The 22,212-nt window shown below is 37.4% G+C and overlaps 1 protein-coding gene across 4 annotated transcripts in view; it reads left to right on the forward strand.

The window, feature by feature from the left end:
• The window catches only part of Ankib1 (ankyrin repeat and IBR domain containing 1), a 190,980-nt gene that overhangs the window by 145,958 nt on the left and 22,810 nt on the right, over positions 1–22,212 (forward strand). For all 4 annotated transcript variants that reach the window (XM_045160276.1, XM_045160278.1, XM_045160277.1 and 1 more), the window contains 5 exons: positions 1,196–1,404; positions 2,922–3,010; positions 7,328–7,472; positions 8,999–9,165; positions 17,621–17,709. In XM_045160276.1, the coding sequence (XP_045016211.1) occupies positions 1,196–1,404; positions 2,922–3,010; positions 7,328–7,472; positions 8,999–9,165; positions 17,621–17,709 (699 nt within the window). The remainder of the gene's footprint in view (positions 1–1,195; positions 1,405–2,921; positions 3,011–7,327; positions 7,473–8,998; positions 9,166–17,620; positions 17,710–22,212) is intronic.

Genomic DNA, 22,212 nt, shown 5'->3' on the forward strand with positions numbered 1-22,212 from the left:
ACAAGTCTGGTAGACTTGCCTCAAAAAAAGAAAAAAATTAGATTTGTTACACTTTATGTCAATATATATTTGAGGAGTACCATCAGCTCTTTCTGTACTAGTGCTTATTTTATATGTACATATGAAGTTATCATACAGGTAGAAATTTGATGTTCCTTGTGCAGTATTTTAAATATACAGAATTTGCAGGACAGCTTACAAGATGGCAAGAGAATGAGTATTGCATTGGCCATAATCTTAGTCAAAGTAATGACTTCTCCAAACACTGCCTGTCTGACAGCATTTCCTGAAATGTACTCAGATGAAGGGGGTTCTTTGTTTGCTTGTTTATCTTTGCTTCTGGTTTGTAATCTGAACATAATTTCCCATTGTATTTCCATCTACCCAAACCAACAATATACTTCTGCAACTTTACAGAACTCTCTTAAAATTTCCCAGTTATACTCTGTGCCTTTGTGTTTGTGATGCTATCAGCTGAAAATGTATGTCCTCTAGCTGCATTTCAAGTCTCATGCATTTCTGTCCTATAAAAACTGGCAAAAACATTGACTAATATGGCTAAAAAGAATTTTGTGTGGAAATTTTGCACAGTCTTATGTATTTGAGTTATAAAATTTATTAGGATGAATATACTGTAAAGTGAACAAAATATTATAGTTCTCTACATGTCTTTATACTTAGCTTAGAGAAAAATAGAAGTCACTTCCTTGTAGGAGCTCTTAAAAGGAATAGAATGAAACACTTGTTTAAGCAGATGGGGATAATAGATAAGCAAAAGGCTCTGTAGGGATGAATAGTATTTCCTGGGGCCTGCATTGTTGAGCAAACTCTTCAAAAAGATAAGCTGAACTCCTGGTCACAGGCTTACCTGGAACCCCCCAGGTGGTGCTTCCCTTAACTGACCAACAGATCTGTTTACAAGTTCCTTTTTTTTTTTTTTTTTAAACTTTTATGACTGTAATTGTCATATGTAAATTGTAATTTATGGTTTAACTCCCATCCTGTTTTTTTTCTAATATCATGTGGTTATTTCCAGTACATTTAGACAGGCATTTGTAGTTACTACATGTATTAAATACTACTGTTTTTTTTCTTAAGTAACCTATGTCTTCATTTATCCTGCTATTACATAGCTTTCAAAACATGACCGTAGTCTCTGGGTTTTGAAAGATATCCATTCATTTTTTTCCTAAAGATTGGGACAGGGAGAAATTACTTGAAGCTTGGATGTCCAACCCCGAGAACTGCTGCCAACGATCAGGTGTTCAGATGCCAACTCCACCGCCAAGCGGGTACAATGCCTGGGACACACTGCCTTCTCCAAGAACTCCAAGAACCACTCGCTCTTCTGTCACCTCTCCAGATGAAATCAGTTTATCTCCTGGGGACTTAGATACTACTTTGGTATGGCTTAGTATTTACCATGTTTCTTATACCTTGCCTTTAAATTATTTAATAATGTTTTAGGGACTGCCTGGTGTTTTTATAATTGAATTTTCTACCTGTCTTTAAAAGTTCAATTATTTTCATGTTGGGTAACCTCTTATACCACAGACTATTTCTGTGATCTCTGAATTGTAAGTTGAAAAACAAAAGATTTCTCATTTTAAAACAAAATATTTTGAGGAAACCATTCTCTCTCTTTTTCTCTCTTTTTAACTAAATTCTTCAATATATTTAAACACAATATTCTGAAATGGTAAAAAAAAATTGAATTTGTGGCAGGCACTTTAAACTACAAATATAAAACATTTTTAATAGTCTTAAAAGCTAGTTTTTTTAATTGACAGCATATGTTGATAAACATACTTGTTTTAGTAAAGATTCTGGGGTCTGTTGTCTAGTTGTACTTTTATAATAAATATTCCCTCAATAAGTAACAGTATTGCCCTTGGAGGGATAAACTGACACAACCTTGGCAATTTATGTAGGAAAATTTGATGTTTCTTGAATGGTTTAGCCACTCAGAATTTATTGACATAATTTGTATCTAGAACATTATAAAGATTGCTTCTGATAAGTCACTGTTGAGAAGATATGGTAGTTTTATATCTGGTTTCTTGCTTACAAAGGCTTAATTTACAACCATTTGAGGGGAGGGAGAGGGCTGATTCTGAGACTTGAACTTGGGTCTTTACCTATACTTGACAAGCACTCTACCACTGGCCCACATTCCCAGCTAAAGTTGCTACTCTTAATGCTCTGAATTACTGTGCTCAAAACATAACTTTTCTGCTGTTACAGATTTTCCAGGGTAAGCATAAGATGCAGGACAGGATATTGAAGTGGTTACTTTGTGTTATGCAATTTGACCTTGATTTGAGTAGATTATAATGATTTGTTTCTTGTACTTTTTCAAATGCACAGAGGTTGGTTAATAGGTAAATTTAAAACTTAAGAGTTGGGTTTTTTCTTGAAAACATGTAAATGCTACAGTAGTATTTTGGGGTTTTTTGTTTTTGTTTTTTTAATCACTGTAGCCTTTTTCAAAGGTAAGCCCTTTTAATTTTGGAACGTTTGACTTTCAAAATTTAAACTACTGGGCTGGAGAGATTGTTCTGTGGTTAAGGCACGGGCTTGCAACTGCAAGGCCTGGCAAACTGGGGGGGCTGGAGAGACAGCTCATTGGTTAAGGCACAAGCCTACAGAGCCTAAGGACCTGGGTTTGATTCCCCACTACCCATGTAAAGCCAGCTGCACAGTGGCACATGCATTTGGAGTTCATTTGCAGAGGCTGGAGGCCCTGGCATGCTCATTTTCTCTCTCTGTCTCTCTCCTCCCTCCCTTTTTCCCTCTCACTTTCTCTGCTTACAAATAAATAAACAAAAGTATTTTAAATTTAAACTACTGAACAAAATTCATGAATTGTTTTCTCTCCAGAGGATATCCCTGTTTAAATCACTTTTCTTCTGCATCTCCAGTGTGACATTTGTATGTGTGGTATTTCTGTGTTTGAAGATCCAGTGGATATGCCCTGTGGACATGACTTTTGTAGAGGATGTTGGGAGTCGTGAGTATTGGAACAGCTTATTTTCTTTTACTCCGTGATACTACTCTGATTTGATAATAAAATTGGTTGCTTTAAATATTTAATGGTAATAATTATTTGGCTTCTGAGTTACATTGAAACGCATACTTTGCAACTACAAAAAGTGTTTTTATTTTTCCTATTTGGGATCAAGGAAAATATGTCTAAATTTTATTAATATGTACACCTAAATGTCAGAAATCATGGGTCTGGGGAAAGGGCTCAGTAAAGTATTGCTGTACAAGTCTGAGGATCTGAGTTTGGATCTTTAGCATCCATACCAAAAAAAGCCTCATGCAGCTGAACAAGCTTGTAATCTTAACACTGGGGAGGCAGAGACAAGAAGATCTCTAAGGTTTGTTAGCTAGCTTGTCCAGCCAAATTAGTGAGCTCCAGGTTCACTGAAACACTATGGCAGAAAATAAAGTGAAAAGTGATTGAGGAAGACACTTGGTGTTAACTTCTAATGGCCACCTGCATACATACATACAATCCATTACCGTATACATGCACACACACAAAAAGAATCAGTTTCTGTGTTTATACTAAAAATTTTAAACATTTGTCTTTGTGCTTGCTTGGAAATTTTGTGGCAAACAACCTGAAAATTTGTAAAAATGTGAATACTTAAATTTTCTCATTTAAGTGCCTCTGCTAGAGATTGGTTACATATTGCAAATGGAAATTTTATTTTGCTTCTCATTATGCATGAACTTTTCTTTGTGCTTACACTTAGAGATTTGTAAACAATGTAGATGAAGCCGGGTGTGGTGGTGTACGCCTTTAATCCCAGCATTCAGGAGGCAGAGGTAGGAGGATTGCCATGAGTTCAAGGCCACCCTGAGACTACATAGTGAATTCCAGGTCAGCCTGGGCTAGAGCGAGACTCTACCTAAAAAAAAAAAAAAAAAAAAAAATAGATGAGTATAATAAACAAGGTAATAGCTTATTATCTCTGAAGATACATAAAACTCTTGTTTGATGATTTAAGCAAAGTATATTAGAAGTATCTAAGGAAATCTTTAAAATGAAGTTTTCAAACTACATTTTTCATGGAGTACAGTGTGTCAAGTATAGATACCTGAGGAATACCCCAGAGAGAGAGCAAGGAAAGAACCAGAACAAATTTCTGGGGTTGTGTGTTTGTTTGTTTGTTTGTTGTTGTTTTTACTCTTTTAATACTTTTGATGGGGTATGGTTGACAACTATTTATAAAATAAATAATTTTATAAACTTTGATATATGTATTCACCATGAAGCTATCACCACAATGAATATATAACGAATATAATTCCTCACCCTCAAAATTTTATACATTTCCCTTTGAGTCCCTCCTTTCTCTTTCTGCTTCTATAATCCTTCTATGCCCATTTTTCTACCCCCAAATCAGTAGGCTACCTACTGATCTATCATTCTGGTTTCATTTGGGTTATCTTCATATTTTTCACAACAATGTAAAGCAAGATTTCATTTGTTAGGAACAAATTAGTGCTTCTCAAAATCAGAATGTTTGTTTTGTGGGGGTTTTTTTTGGGGGGGGGTAGACTAAACTTTACTTACTCTTAGCCTAATAGGATCAAGTCAGCCTAGCTGATACTATAACAAACTCTTTGGCAAGAGTGAAAGCTCACAATTTAAAGCAATCTTTGATCCAGTTCCAGAGGAGAAAAAGCTATAGCCTAGTTATTTATCTTAAAAGTGTTAACTCTACTGTTTGAGAAAGTATTACCTGGTCTTTACAAAGTTTGCAGCTGCTGGATTTGGTTTGTATCTGAAAACTGAGCTAGCCCAGAAATTATTTGAATTGTTTTCAACATCATTTACCTTCCTAATTCATACCTCAGAAACTCTCTCCCTTACTTATCATGGACTAGCCATGAAAAGTTTATGGCAATATTCAAATGTGACATATCTAATTATTGCTTCCTTTAGTATTGTTCCAGCCTACCTAGCATTCTTCACTCTATCCATGCCAACTTTTGTCAAAACAAACACCAGTCAAGAAAGAAAGAAAGTGGGATGGATTCATATGTTGATTAAAATTATTTTTTTAATTAATTGCAATCATTCTAGCAGCATATAGGAAAAAAAAAACTTGGCTTAAAATAACAAGTAGTTTTTTTAGGCCAGGAATGGTGGCACACATCTTTAATCCCAGCACTCAGGAGGCAGAGGTACAAGGATTGCCATGAATTTGAGGTCAGCCTGAACTACAGTGAGACCCTAACTCAAAAAAAAAAAAAAAAAGTTTTTAAAAATCCTCAAATTTTTTTTTTTAAAGGCTACAGAGGTGGCTTACCTATTAAGATGCTTGCCTGCAAAGCTTAAGAACTCATGTTTAACTCTCCAGGTCCCATATAAGCTAGATGCACAGTGATTTAAGTATGCAAGGTCAAATGTGCACAAGGTGTTGCACAAGTTCTGGAGTTCAATTTCAGTGGCTGTGGCCCTGGCACACCAATTCTTCCCCCCACCCCATAAAAAAAGCAGTCTGTTAGGCTTGCCTCAAAAAAAAAACCTTCAAGCTATTTTATTCTTCCCAACTATCTTATCTTATCAATCCAGCTGATGCTTAGAGGCATCTGTGCCAAGGACTTAATCAAAAGGGAATTATCATTTTTCCAGACTAGAACATCCTTCCCAATATCAAAGGTCAATGCTCAAATTCTAGATATGTTAGGCTTCTGGGTTGTGAATTGAGATTCTGTGATTCTTCATTTGTTAATTTAGATAAGTGGTAATCTGTGTGTGCCTTAGTTTCTAATTTCTAAAACATTCATAATAAGTAGTTCATGTGTATTATTGGTTTATTAAGTGATATATTATATAAAATGTTTAGAACAGGACACACAGAATTACTTAATAAGCTTTGCAATAAGCAGAGTCTAACTACAGTAGGCTTCTCTGTAGCTGATCTGTAAGGTAAAAATGTAGGCACACTTTGTCCCAGATTCATCTTCTCCACCCATCAATTATATATTCCACTCATAAATTTAGTGGAAAATTGGATCCTGAGGAAAACTGGTAATGTGACTAATGGGAAAATGATCTTATCTTCATTGAAGCTTTCTCAGTTCTGTCATTTAATTCCGTGGGGACAATTAAGTCAACACTGATAAATTTAGTAGTGGTCTAAGCAATCTATGCATTTTAACATAGAACGGTAAGTATTACAACAAACTATATCCAACTTGCCAGGTAACCCATTCACAGCTAAAAGGAAAATATTTCTATGATAGACTTAAAAAGAAAGAAGGAAAGAAGGAAGGAAGGAAGGAAGGAAGGAAGGAAGGAAGGAAGGAAGGAAGGAAGGAAGGAAGGAAGGAAGGAAAGAGGAGCCAGCGTGGTTGCACACATCTTTAATCCCAGCACTCAGGAGGCAGAGGTAGGAAGATTGCTGTGAGTTCAAAGCCAGCCTGAAACTACATAGTAAATTCCAGGTCAGCCTGGACTAGAGTGAGACCCCATCTCAGGGGGAAAAAATCAGATTTTTACAGAGGATAAAACAAAACAGGAGCTGGAAAGATGGCTTAGCAGTTAGGGCACTTGTCTGCAAAGCCTAAGGATCCAAGTTCTATTTCCCAGTACCCAGTTTGTTTACAGTGTCTGGAGGCCCTGGTACACCCATTTGCTCTCTTCTAGCCACTGCAAACTCCAGATGCATGTGCCACCATGTGCATCTGTCTTACATGGGTACTTTGGAGTCAAACCCAGGTCCTTAGGCTTTGAAGGCAAGTGCCTTAACCACTAAGCAATCTCTTCAGCCCTCAGTCTCTTCTGTCTGTCTCTCCCTCTGCTTGCAAAATAAATATTAAAAAAATTAAAAAATAAATATTAAAAAAAACAGAAACAAAATACATATACACATGTATATATGGTGAGTGCCTGAGCTGGTACTGTGTGTTTATAGCTGATACTATAATTGATTTTAGGGAGTTTTAATGATGTTGTTTTGTCTTTGTTATTTTGACTGCTTGGTTTTGTTTGGTTTGAGGATTTAGGTTTTTCGAGACAGGGCTTCACTCTGTAGGACAAGCTGGTTTCAGATTTGGAGGCCTCCTGCCTCAGCCTCCTAAATGTAGGGTTACAGGTGTATGCCACCATGTGTAACTTTTCAGGGGTAGTAAGGATTAGGGAATAAACCCAAGGTGTGGTGCATGCTAAGCAGATAACACTGATCTATATGCTTTTAGCCTGTTGCTGTTACAGTCTAATAGAAAAGCCATCATAAAGAAAAAAAATCCTTAGAATGCACAAATAACTTATATCCTTATTCTTTTTATTTATATCAAATGATAGGTTTTTGAATTTAAAAATTCAAGAAGGTGAAGCTCATAACATTTTTTGCCCTGCATATGAATGCTTTCAACTTGTGCCTGTGGACATCATAGAAAGTGTAGTTTCTAAGGAGATGGACAAACGATACTTGCAGTTTGATATTAAGGTATGCTGCTAGTTACTGCATTTTGAGCATTTTTATTTTATTAGAAGTTAACAGTTACTTTGTTTTATAGTACTGAAGATCAAATTCAGGATTTTGTGTATGCAAGCTAAATATTTTGCCAGTGAACTATACCCCTGGCAATATTTTTTGTTGTTTTTTTTTTTTTGTTTTTTGAGGTAGGGTTTTACACTAGCCCAGGCTGACCTGGAATTCACTTTGTAGTCTCAGGATGGCTTCAAATTCACAGTGTTCCTCCTACCTCTGCCTCCCAAGTGCTGGGATTAAAGGTGTATGCCACTATGCCAGACATTATTTCCATTTTATGTGATAATGGCCTCTAACTTTGATTTTCAGAAAAGGTGCATGGAGGAATGGCAGCATTAATTAAAATTTTGAGCCAGAGCATTTTTGTAAGCATAAAAGACAAAATACTAAAGTATTGGCCACTCCCCCCCAAAAAAAGTTACTGCTCAGAACTTTTTACTAATTTGTCTATCTCACTTTTATAACTGATCAAAATGCTGTTATATTTCATTTACTTTGTGAATATCTTTCTTATTCTAAACTGTAATGAATGGGCTCAAAAAAAATCCTACTTCTTTAATTTAGAAAGCATTATTACAGGGCTGGAGAGATGGCTCAGCAGTTAAGGCACTTGCCTACAAAGCCTAAGGACCTGAGTTCGATTCCCCAGTACCCATGTAAAGCCAGATGCACAAGGTAGCATGTGTCTGGCATGTGTTTATAGTGGCTAGAGGCTCTGGTGCACCCATTATGTCCTCTATCTGCCCCTCTCTCTCAAATACATAAACAAAATACTTTGAAATTTTTTTAATATAAAAAGGAAAGCACCATTACAATTAATTTATGTATTATTAAGGTACCTTTTAGAAAGTTACTATTTTAATATAATTAATAGTTACATATATGAGTTTACTTAAAATTATATTTCTTCTGAAGAGCAACACATATTATGACAAAACATTTTTGTTACACATGTTTGTGTAAATAATTAAATTCTTACTTTATCATCATCTACCTGGTTTTTAGATTAAAGAAAACAAGTTTTAGTGACATGGCTTAGCAGTTAAAGCACTTACCTGCAAAGCCAAAGGACCCAGGTTCAATTCACCAGGACTCATATAAGACAGATGAACAAGGTGGTGCACATGTCTGGAATTTGTTTGCAGTGACTGGAGGCCCTGGTGCATCCATTCATTCATATATTCTTTCTCTGTCTCTTTCTCTCTATAACTGTCTCTTTCAAATAAATAAAAATAAATTTTACAAAATGTTTTGAAAATCATGCCGTTGCTAAAGTAATTGCTAATCTCCTGTTTTAAATTTTTTTCTAATACTTTCCAAGGCCATTTTCAATATTTTTTGAGACTGACAGCTCCTTATGTTTTATTCCAACTTCTTTATTTGCCTATAATTGCTGTGGAAGACCACCTTATATTAGAATTTACAACTGAAATGATTTCTTTCTTTTCTTTTTTTTTTTTCTTTACTATTATTATGAACAGGCTTTTGTTGAAAATAATCCTGCCATCAAATGGTGTCCTACTGCTGGCTGTGAGAGAGCAGTCAGACTAACAAAACAAGGGTCGAGTTCATCTGGGTCTGACACACTTAGCTTTCCACTGCTGAGCGCCCCTGCTGTGGACTGTGGAAAAGGACACCTCTTCTGCTGGTTAGTAAAAGACAAGTGGATTCCGCTACATCACTTTTATAACAGATTTCAAAGAGACTTTCTTCTTTGCATCAAGCCTTTATAAATTGTAGTATCCTTGACATTATTCTTAGAAATTTTAAAACTGTTTTAAATAGTAATAGTCCATGTTTGTCTTGGATTTGATGTATGCCAGGCACTATACCAAGTATGTTGTTTCTTTTTCTAATACCAGTTGTATTTTTAAAAATGAGTACTTCCATGCCGGGCGTGGTGGCACACACCTTTAATCCCAGGACTCAGGAGACAGAGGTAGGAGGATCGCCATGAGTTCGAGGCCACCCTGAGACTACATAGTGAATTCCAGGTCAGCCTGAGCCAGAGTGAGACCCTACTTCGAAAAACAAAAAAAAAAAAAAAAGTACTTCCAATGATGCTATGAATTGAATACTGTTGTTATGCCCAGTTCATACAAAAGGAAATTCATACCCAGACTTTTTTTTTCAGGTTTACATGGCTAGGAAATGGCAGAAATAGAATTTGATTCCCTATTGTATTGATTCCAAAGCCCATATTTAATCTACAATAACGAAATTGCTAACCACAGACTAGAAAATGTTTATAGTTTAATATCTCTTCATCAAATATAAGCCTTTAGTAGTCATTATTAAACACAGGTACTTACAATTACTAAACAATTTTTTCCAAGTTTTTTATCCTAGGCTCAAACAAGTAAAAATTTTGTTTTAGTAGGGCTTTGAGAGAGGCACCATACTACCACCCCCCCAAAAAAAACACCAAATTCCAAATTTATGTATATTCATTAAGCACAAACCTAGTTAGGAACCAATGACTGCAGGCTTCGTGGTGTGTGTGTGTTTGTGTGTGTGTGTGTGTGTGTGTACATGGTTCATGTGTTAATGCAGGCATATTCATGCATCCATGTACATGTGAAGATTAGAGAACAACTTGAGGTATCAGTCTTCACCTCCCACTTTGTTTGAGGCAGTGTGAGGGGGGAGGGAGGGAATGACCATGGGATATTTTTTTATAATCATGGAAAATGCTAATAAAAACTTTTAAAAAATAAAATAAAATAAAAAACAACCACCAAAAAACTAAATCATTGCTAATACTTTGGTAGCTAAATCAGACTGAGCAAATACAGTGCTTACATACTTTAAAGTGATTTCACTATATTTAAATGTTTATTTTGTTACATTCTTCTACATCTCTTTTGTGTGATCCCAAAAATAAGTTTGATTTCATCCAGATGTAAGCCTGTGAGAGTAGGTTTATCTTACATATACATAAATGATGCTATAAACTATAAATTTGTAGATCAGCATTTTGACAAATATATTAGCTTACTCTTTCTCTTGCCCCAAAAATGTCACACTCACAATGTTCATGACTTATTGAAGACAGTATGTGTAGGTCTCAAACTGTGCTTTCAATTCTGTCTGTTTAAAGGATCTGTTTAAAGGAGCTACACAGAGTAAAGTCACATTTGGCAATTATTTGCTCTTTCTCCTGTTCATAAGGATAGCAGAGGGCTGAAGAGATAGCTTAGTGGTTAGGGTGTTTGCCTGCAAAGCCAGAGGCCCGAGGTTTGATTCTGTAGTACCCACATAAAGCCAGGTGCACAAGGTGGCACATGCATCTGGAATTTGATTTGCAGTGGTTGGAAATCCTAATGTGCTCATTCTTTCATATTTTTTCTCTCATAAATAAAATTTAAAAATTTTACAAAATAGCAGAGAATTTAACAAGTAAGTAGAATCATCATTTTATGGACATAGCACCTTAAGGGAAAAGAAGTTGATTTGAATGAAATAAAAATGGGTTTTGACTATCAGGAGAAATTATGAATCAAAATGGTCACATTTTCTGCTGCCCTTATTTCAACAAGAAGCCAAAGCTCTACAAGAGAAATAAAAAAGGCCTGTTTTTGTTCCTTTCTACCCCTTCCTAATCCCCAAAAAAGACTGAGAACAGTTGTATAAAGATGATTACGCGCACACACAAATTGACAGTAGTAATTTCGTCTGTATAACAAGTGCATGTGACAGAATGAGTTGCCATACTCTAGAAATACCTGCCTGAATATATGCACTGTTGGGAGAAGTGATAGTGGGCATTTTCCTTCCCAGCACACAGTAGCCTTTTCTTTTGTAATTTTTCACCAGCACGTTCTGTGTCCTTCATAAGTAAACCTAACATGACTTCTCCCCCTTAGCCTTTATACTTTGAATGTGGAAGGATTTGAAACCTTGGCGTAAGAGATACCTTGTTATTTTGTGTCTGCGGGGGGAGCACATTGTAAGAAGTCCTACCCTACCTTTGGCTCTTACATTCTTTTTGCCACCTCTTCCACAATAGAACCTGAGACTTGGAAGGTGTGATAGAGATATTGCGGTGCTGAGCACTGTGATGCCTTCTGAGTCATCTGAAGTTCACTGTCATCTGAAAAGAAAGTAGGTTCTTTACCAAATGTGAGAATAGCATTAATATATAGGTATGAACATTAAAAGAACTGCTTACTGAGCAGTTTGATGAGCTTATTGTATACATTTAGCCAGGCAGCAGCAGGCATTACACCCTAGGGCTCACTACCCCTGTTTTAGGTTTTTAGTATCAGGGATGCATTCCCTGCCAGGGAGCAGGCATCCAGTACAATTAGAGGGCACTTGGTTTCCATCATGACAGACGTGCCACTATTGTACCCTTTGGCTCATTTGGCCTGGCTGGCCAAATAAAAGGCTCATGGTGTCCACAGTTGAGAATCTTCACTGGTGATTTCTGTCTCTCCCATTGAACTGCATGCCGAATGGCTTTTTCCAGCTTTCTGTCAGCTGGTCTACATGGAGGAAGTTATTAGCCCAGTTCCAGCAGGATTTTTTAGTGGTCTTACAGCCCAAGTATGTGGAGTCTTCAGCAACAGGGTCTTACCATCTATTCCTGGTGGAAAACCAAGGGCCTTGGCGATGGCCTGTAATGTTTGGGGGGCATCAGTGACCTCCCTAGCCAACAACTCACTGGAAGGTACCCATCCCTGGCAATGAAAATTTTCTAGTAACAGCCTACAGCTCCTGAGTGTCCCATTGTCTAAAAAAGTAGGTTTTCATATGATTTATTTATATCCTCTTAGATTTTGATTAGCCCTTCCTCTACCTTTCCTTTACTCAATCTCTTCCTCTGACCTCACTTGGGCCTTTTCACCCCATTAATCTATTCTTCTACTTACATATATATATAATTATATTAAGTACCCCTCCCTTCCTTTCTCTGCTTTTCTGTGTTACTGGCCTTTGCTACTGTGTTTTCGTCCTACTCACACAGAAGTCCAATCATCTGTAGCTAGGATCCACATATGAGATGGAATATGTGACACTTGACTTTCTGAGCCTGGGTTACCTCACTTAGTATAGTCCTTTCTTGATCCATCCATTTTCCTGAAAATTTCATAACTTCATTTTTCTTTACCGCTAAGTAGAACTCTGTTGTATAAATATGCCACATCTTCATTATCCACTCCTCAGTTGAGGGACATCTAGGCTGGTTCCATTTCCCAGCTATTGTGAATTGAGCAGCAGTAAACATGGCTTAGCAAGTATGTCTAAGACGATGAGTCCTTAGGATATATGCCTAGGAGTGCTACAGTTAGGTCATATAGTAGATCTATTTTTAGCTGTCTTAGGAACTTCCACACTGATTTCCACAATGCCTGGACCAGATTGCATTCCTACCAACAGTGTAGAAGCTTCTTCTTTTTCCACATCCTTGCCATCATTTATGGTCATTTGTTTTCATGATGGTAGCCAATCTGACAGGAGTGAGTTGGAATCTCAACATAGTTTTAATCTGCATTTCCTTGATGACTGGGTATGTAAAACTTTTTTATATGTTATATGCCATCCATATTTCTTTTGAGGACTCAAGTTCCATAGCCCATTTTTAATTGGGTTTTTTGTTTTCTTATTATTTAGTTTTTTTAGTTCTTTGTACATCCTAGATATGAATCTTCTATCAGATGTATAGATGGCAAAGATTTTGTCCCATTCTGTAGGTTGCCTCTTTGCTTTATTCACAGTGTCCTTTGCCGTACAAAAGCTTTGTAATTTCAATTGGTCCCAGTGGTTAAACTGTGGTTTTATTGCCTGAGCAATTGGGGTTATATTCAGAAAGTCTTTGCAAAGACCAATATGTTGAAGGGTTTCCTACTTTTTCCTCAAGCACTTTTCAGAGTTTCAGGACTGATATTAAGGTCTTTAATCCATTTGTACTTAATTCTTATGCATGGAGAGAGAGAAGGATCTACTTTCATCCTTCTACAGATACATATCCAGTTTTCCCAGCACTATTTGTTAAAGAGGCTGTCTTTTCTCCAATGAGTATTTTTGCCATTTTTGTCAAATATCAGGTGACTATATTTAGAATGATTTTGACCCGTATCTTCAAAGGTGAAGACAATACAAATGAACACAACACCAAACACAAACATGCTCACAATAACAGCTCCCTTGACACTGCCATGTGGCTGTCAAACCAAAACTGAACCAGAAACAGACACGCTGTTAAACAAAAACTAATCCAGAAACACACACACTGTCAAACCACAGCTGCACCAGAAAGAGAGCCAGAGGAGGTCAAGGGCATCCCCTTGACCCGTCATCCAGGGGAATTAATGCTGTGTCCAACTTCCCTCTTGGACTGGAGAAGCACACAAAACCAGAAAAAAAGAAAAAGTGGAAAAAGCACCTCCGGTGGTTGCTTACCCAATAAAGGAGGGGACCAGCATTCCTGGGCAAAAGTTCCCCGTCATTGGTTTGCTACCAACTCCAAAACCAGGAACATGCAGACATATGGAGATACAGTTCTTGGGCCAAGATTAGGTGTCCTTCCCCATCTGATCACCCTAGATTCAGGAAGGAGGTCTTGAAATGTGGATCCTGGACAAGCCTCCAAGATGTCACACAAGTAAGACCATCGACTCAGGAATGTGAGGCAAAGTTTTACTGGGTAAAAAGAAAAGAAGAAAGCTGGTGCACCAGGTCTGCATCTTTGAGTTCGGGATCAAGATGAAGCCCTGATCTGTTTGGAGTGTCAGCTTTTTTGGAAATAACCACATGATGTTTATAGTAAAAACAGGATCAGGAGTTAGGCAAGAAACATTCTATAATATGTAATCACAAAGACATTTAGAATCAAAGAAATACAGGAAGGTTATGCTACATTGCATAAAGGAATCATCCCATTCCTTACACTTTACATTTTCTAGTACCAAATAAAGCCATGCAAAAGTTGCACATGTGGCCAGACTGCATTTGCAGTGGCAAGAGGCCCTGGCATGCCCATGTATACACATGCAAATAAAAACATTTTGTGAAAAAAAATTATTTAGGGGCTGTGTGTGGTATTGTACCTGGTATTCCCAATACCTAGATGGCTAAGGAAGGAAGATCACATGTTTGAGACCAGCTGAGATAACAAGACCTTGACTCAAAATTTAAAGACTGCTGGGCATGGTGGTTCACACCTTTAATCCCAGCACTTGGGAAGCCGAGTAGGAGGATCCTGTGAGTTCAAGGCCACCCTGAGGCTATACAATGAATTCTAGGTCAGCCTGGACTAGAGCAAGACCCTCCCTCAAAAAAAAAAAAAAAAAAACAAGCAAACAAAAAAAATTAAAGACCAAAAACAACAAATCTTTAAGAAATTTAGCTTCTATGTCCGGCAGCTTTCTAGTGTCAAGAGAACTGTATCTTTAATCCAGATTGTCAATCTAGTAAAAGTTATTATAATACTTTGCAGAAATACAAGCTTTTTTCCCAGATGCCTTAGTACTCAATGACAGTATTGAACAGCAACTTCTATCTCTTTATTATGCATTCCTTGCTGGAGCTTCTTTATTTGAAAGTGTCTCCCTTTTTATACTATTCTTATATTGCACAGCCAATACTGCTGATTGGGCTGGCACCAGAGGAAGCAGCAAGTCTGTGTCCTCCTGTGAGGTTCTGGGAAGGAAAACTTGTTATTATCTAATGTCACACAACCTCAGAAAACCAAGCTCAGTGATACTGATAAGTAGTTGCACCTTTTTAAAGGAGTTCTGTGTTTTCAGATTATATTTGATTGCATTTGAGCTTTTTCTTCCTTCTATCAGAATGTGTTATGATAACAGGGCCAGTATAGTAGTATTGATTCATCTATGAAGAGATGTTAAATATGCTATATAGTCTCTGGGAGGATAGTAAACATAATAGAAATAAGTTATTGTTTTAGATACTGTAAATGTATAGTAGTCTTTTCTGTCTTAAGACTTTTCCCAGTTTTCTTGGGGTATAATTAACAATAGGCTTATTTTTTTCCCCAGTGAATCATGAGAAATGAGACTCTGCCTTCCCACATGAATGTTCATGCACATATGGAAACAGTGTTTCTAGACCTGTGGCATGTTTCTTACTCTTTGTATACATTATCACAGATATCCGTTATATTTGGAATACAGAATTGATTTGAATATGTACTTCTAGTTTCTTGAGACTTTTTTTTTAACATTTATTTATTTATTTGACAGAGAGAAAGAGGGAGAGAGAGAGAATGAACATGCCAGGCCCACCAGCCACTGCAAACGAACTCCAGACACATGTGCCCCCTTGTGTAGCTGGCTTACATGGGTCTGGGGAATCGAACTGGGTCCTTTGTCTTTGTAGGCAAATGCCTAAACTGCTAATCCATCCCTCCAGCCCTGCACCTCTATTTTCTTAATACTCTATTAGTTAGTCCTATGTTGAACAACCACCTCTATCCATTTTCATAACTTTTTCATGATCCCAAATAGAGACTCTGTTAAACAGCAATTCTCCCATCTTCCTCTATTCAGCCACTGGTAACCATTGTTCTGTTTTTTTCTCTGTAAATTAACCTGCTCTACACATTTAATAAGTGGTATCCTATAATTTTTGTCTGGTTTATTTCACTTAACATGAAGTTTATATATATATATATATATATATATATATATATATATATATTTATATTTATATTTATATTTATATATAGTTATATATAGTTTTATATATATTATATATATAAATATAACTAGTATAATTTTTATTTATATAATAATATAAATAAATATTATATATATATTAGCATGTGTCAGAATATCATTCTTTTTATGATTAATAGTATATTACATTGTGTATATACAACACCTTGTTTATCCAGTCATGTGTTGGTGAAAACATTTAGGTTGTTTCTCTTGTCTGTTGTATACTTCTGTGAACATTGGTATGTAAATTTGAATTGTTATTTTCAATTATTTTAAATATATACCTGTTACGGCTTGAATCTAAAATGTCCCTCAAGTATTTTTGGCTCATGTTTTTGAATACTTGGTCCCTGGCTGGTGGCACTACTGTGGAACCTTTAGGAGATAGGACCTACCTGGAGGAAGGAGGCCCCTGATAGGCTATATAACAAATCTACCATAGAGTCCCAGACTCCATGCCTTCTCCAAGATGTTTTCAGTTATTTAAATCAAAATATTCAAGGTATCTGTAAAGGTAACTAATTGTGATGGCAGTTACCCAGGGAATTGGGAAGCAAACAGAATTATTAGAATAAGACTTAGGGTTGGAGAGATGGCTTAGAAGTTAAGGTGCTTGCCTGCAAAGCCTAAGGACCCAGGTTTGATTCCCCAGAGCCCACATGTGCCAGATGCACTAGGTGTACATTGCATCTGGAGTTCATTTGCGGTGGCTAGAGGTCCTGGCATGTCCATTCTCTTTCTATCTATATATATCTGACTCTTTTTCTCTCTCTCTCAAATAAATAAATTTTTCTTTTTTAAAGAAAGGTTTCACACTTTACAGTGGTCCTGTGAGGCATGCTCTTTTGCTGGTCTAACCAGCCCCAATGAAATGACAATACTGCTATGTAGAGAACACATCTTAAAGAGTAAGGATTTGAAGCATTATTGAAGCTAAAACCTAATTGATATAAATGGTTTGCAGTTCTTAAAGCATGTGAAATTACGAATAGAGATGGCTCAGCAGTTAAGGCCTTTGTCTGCACAGCCTGTAGACTCCAGTTGAATTCCCCAGTACCCATGTAAAGTCAGATGCACAACATGGTGCATGCTTCTGGAGTTCATTTACAGTAGCTAGAAGCCCTGGTGTGCCCATTCATTCTCTCTATCTATTTATCATAAATAAATATTTTTTTAAATGCATGTAAAACTTGAGTTATATTAGGTCATCTATGTTTTTTAGTATGTTTAAGTGTGTGGGGGTTTTAAAAGTAGACTGAAGACATGCAGCTTTGCAATCAAACTTTCAAATACTCTTTTGAAATGCTTCATGTGTCATTTGTCTCTGTGCCTTAATTTGTCAACTTGAGAATTGAAAGAATACTTCCAACCTATTGATGAGGAATGTTTTTAAATGTCGTTTTCTGTCTTGTTCCTCAGGGAGTGCCTTGGTGAAGCACATGAGCCTTGTGACTGCCATACATGGAAAAATTGGCTCCAAAAAATAACTGAGATGAAGCCAGAAGAATGTAAGAGGAATTTTACATAGCTCACTGCATATTTTATAATAGCATTCAAAAGATAATATGACCATATTTCTCAAAATCTTCATTTAAGAGGTGTTCAAGCCTGGTGTGGTGGTACACACCATTAATCCCAGCACTCAGGAGGCAGAGGTAGGTGGATCACTGTAAGTTCAAGGCCAGCCTGGGACTACAAAATCAGTGTCAGGTCAGCCTGAGCTAGAGTGAAACCCTACCTTGAAAATGCCAAAAAAAGAAAGAAAGAAAGAAAGGGAGAGAAAGAAAAAAGAAAAAAAAAGCTTTCCTTGTTTTTCTTCCTAGAGTGGGCCAATCAGTTTTTCTATACTTTGTGGGAACTATTTTCTTTAAAAACTATATGAATGAAAATTTTATGTGGATCTTTTTAAGTTTTTAAATAAATGGATTACTTTGAGGCATTACAAATCTGGTTCAAGAATCCACTTGGGGGCTGAAGAGATGGCTTAGCAGTTAAGCCTAAGCCTGTGAAGCCTAAGGACCCCAGTTTGAGACTCAACCCACATAAGCCAGATGCACCAGGTGGCACATGTATCTTGAGTTCACTTACAGTGGCTGGAAGCCCTGATGTGCCCATTCTCTGTCTACCTATCTGCCTCTTTCTCTCTCTCTGCCTTATCACTCTCAAATAAATAAATAAATAATGTTTAAAAAGAAGAAGAATAGGGCTGGAGAGATGGCTTAGCGGTTAAGTGCTTGCCTGTGAAGCCTAAGGACCCCGTTGGAGGCTCGGTCCCCCAGGTCCCACGTTAGCCAGATGTACAAGGGGGCACATGCGTCTGGAGTTCGTTTGCAGAGGCTGGAAGCCCTGGCGCGCCCATTCTCTCTCTCTCCCTCTATCTGTCTTTCTCTCTGTGTCTGTCACTCTCAAATAAATAAATAAATAAATAAGTAAAAATTAAAAAAAAAAAAAAAGAAGAATACATGGTGGCGCATGCCTTTAATCCCAGCACCTGAGAGGCAGAGGTAAGAGGATCACCATGAGTTCGAGGCTACCCTAAGACTACATAGTGAATTCCAGGTCAGCCTGAACTAGAGTGACTACCTTGAAAAACCAAAGAAAAGAAGAATCCACTTGGGGGCTGGAGATTGGAAGTTAAACTACTTGCTGCACAACTCTGAGTACCAGAGTTCAGATTCCCCACATAAAAAAGGCATAAGTTGGGCTGCAGGGGTGGCTTAGCAGTTATGGTGTTTTCCTGCAAAACCAAAGAACCCAGGTTCGATACCCCAGGACCCAGTAAGCCAGATGCACAAGGGGTACATGTGTCTGGAGTTTGTTTCTTGCAGTGACTAAAGGCCCTGGTATGCCCATTCTCTCTCTCTTTCTTACTCTCTCCCTCCCCCCCCATTCTCTCTCTCTCTCTCTCTCTCTCTCTCTCTCTCTCGTGATGGGCTTCTATAGAGAAGCCTTGCCTCAAAATCAAGATAAAAGAGGCAACGAGAAAGTTGTTCCCTTACTTCCACATGTGCATCATTGCATGCAAGCACCCACATTTACATACAAACCCACATACATGCACTAAGTATCTACATAGCTGATAGGTAGATAGATGATAGATAGGCAGGCAGATAGATGGGTGGATGGATAAATAGGTAGATGATGGATATTAGATAGATGATGATCAATAGATAGATAGAAAGAAAATGTTAAAACAATTTACTTGGGAAATTTACACTTAAGAGCAAGGGATGTAGTAAAGATGATGTCAACTTTCAGGGAGTACAGACTAGAGGAAGCAGTCAGGTAATCACTATCACAGAAAAACAGGTCCAGTTAAGTAAATATGATTATAGAAACAAGACCAACTAACTCAGGTGAAGAGGAAAAGGAATGCCACAACATCTTCCTGAAGATTGTGGGCTATGAATTGGGTTTGGGCCTATCTGAAGAAGGCAGAGGTATGCTGTAGATACACAGCTAAAGTTACACTGAGAGCTTAACTAGCAGATATGAGACCTTCAAGATGTGTTATGTCAGGAAATTTTCCATTGCTCAAGGGCTAGTCCTCAGCATTCTAGATCCATGATATTCATTTTGTCCACTGAGTTGCGTTGTTACTTACTCTTAAGGAAAGAAGCCATTATACATTATTTAAGTGGAGATACTTGTCAGGGAATTCTTATCAAAGTAGCCAAAGCCAAACTGCACAGAAGATCCCAGTTGCCAAGAAAAACCAAGGAGTTTTCTCACTATAGAGATGTGTGTCCTCCACATTCAAAGGTGGGGGCCAGAAAGTTACTATGAGTAGCCACTTAAGCATATGAAATTTAGGGTGAGGCTTAAAGTAACAAGTCAAATCTAATAAAAAAACACCATCTTAAATATATGAGTGACATCCTGAAGAAAAAATTGTAGGGCTGGAGAGATGGCTTAGTGGTTAAGCGCTTGCCTGTGAAGCCTAAGAACCCCGGTTCAAGGCCTGACTCCCCAGGACCCACGTTAGCCAGATGCACAAGGGGGCGCACACATCTGGAATTCGTTTGCAGTGGCTGGTGGCCCTGGCATGCCCATTCTCTCTCCTTCTCTCTATCTGCCTCTTTTTCTGTCTATAGCTCTCAAATAAATAAAAATATTTTTAAAAAATTGTAAATGAATGCCACTTTAGGTTTACGTTATTCCTTTGTATTCCCTTATATCTTATTTTTAAAAATACAGCACAATGGGCTGGAATGATGGCTTAGTGGTTAAGGGACTTGCCTGCAAAGCCAAAAGACCTAGGTTCAGTTCTCTAGTACCCACACAGCTAGAGGCCCTGGCATGCCCATTCTCATTCTGTCATTCATTTTCTCTCTCTGTGGCTCTCTCTCACACACACACACAAATAAATAAATAAATAAATAAATAAATAAATAAATAAATAAATAAATAAATATTATTAAAAACCTACAGCACAGGCATCTGAAGTCAAGTTCTTATTTGATTGTACAGTCTGGCTTCAAACTCATTGTTCTTCTGCCTTAGCCCTCTGAGTACACATGCCTAATTTTCATAATTAAAGTTACAGTTTCCCAAAATAGTTTTCTCCCTTATGCTCAGTTTTCCAGTCCCCAAATGACAAAAGTTAAAAAGATTGATACAGTTGAATTAATGAGAAAAGACATTAGGAATATGTAAAAAATAAGTAAATAAAGTCCATATAAAGATTCAAATAGTTGTTTTATTTTAGCACTGAATTGCTCCTGTTGTGTTTAATCAGAGCAGCAGTAGGTTATATCTTCTATGTAAAATTTGCAGGTACATATTCAACAAATGGTTATGGAATGGGATTCAAATTGGCTATTTAAAAATTTAGTTTTTAGAGCTGGGCATGATGACACACACCTTTAATCCCAGCCCTGAGGAGCCAAAGTTAGGAGGATCACTATGAGTTTAAGGCCACTCTGAGAATATATAGTAAATTCCAGGTTAGCGTAGGCTAGAGCAAAATTTTGTTTTTAATTTAGTTTTTTTTTTTTTTTTTTTTTGCTTTTTCGAGGTAGGGTCTCACTCTGGTCCAGGCTGACCTGGAACTAACTATGTAGTCTCAGGGTAGCCTCGAACTCATGGTGATCCTCCTACCTCTGCCTCCCAAGTGCTGGGATTAAAGGCGTGCGCCACCACGCCCGGCTAATTTAGTTTTTAAAAGCAGCATTGGAGCTGGGCTTATGCCTCAATGAATAAGGTACTTACCATACAAATGTGAGTACCTTAACTCAGATCCCTAGAACCTACTGAAAGCCAGACACTATAGTGCTGTCAATAGTAACCCTGGTGTACCTAAGACAGAAACAGTAGGAGAGCTGAAGAGATGGCTTTGTGGTTAAAGGGCATACCTGCAAAGCCTAAGGACCCCAGTTTGATTCTCTAGGTCCCATGTAAGCCAGATGCACATGGTGGCACATGTGTTTGGAGTGTGTTCATAGTGGCTAGAGGCCCTGGTGCGCCCATTCTTACTCTTTCTCTCTCCCTCTCTTTGTCTTAATAAATAAAAATAAAATCTTGAAAAGAAGAAAGAGTGAGTAGGAAATAGGAGACTCCCAAAGCTCAGGGGCTGGCTAGCCTGTCACACAGAAGTGCAATGAAAGGAGAGACTGCTTCAAACAAGGTAGAAGAGGAAGATTAACAGGAAAAGTTGTCCTGTGACTTCCACACATATGTGGGGGCCTGCCTATGTTAACACACACAGCTCTAGCAAGTTCCATTGCATACATTTTAGTTCTACTAATCACTCTTAGATTGTATTATATTCTCACACTGCTATGGAGCACTGCTTACTGAAAGAATTAAAAAATACCTAGATTATTAAGAAAAGCAGATTGAGATGTAATAGGTGTATAACTAAGGGGAGTATAAGAGTTTGAAGTCAGTAGGGGACAGATAGTACTGCAGGTATCACAGCAGTATGTTCAAAAAATAGATATATAGAATAAGCATGTTCAGATAATTGAAAGTGAAAGCATTTTGTCCAGTAGTTTTTAGTATAGTAATAA

The sequence above is a fragment of the Jaculus jaculus genome, chromosome 10, assembly GCF_020740685.1.
Source record: "Jaculus jaculus isolate mJacJac1 chromosome 10, mJacJac1.mat.Y.cur, whole genome shotgun sequence".
Classification (NCBI taxonomy): Eukaryota; Metazoa; Chordata; class Mammalia; order Rodentia; family Dipodidae; genus Jaculus; species Jaculus jaculus.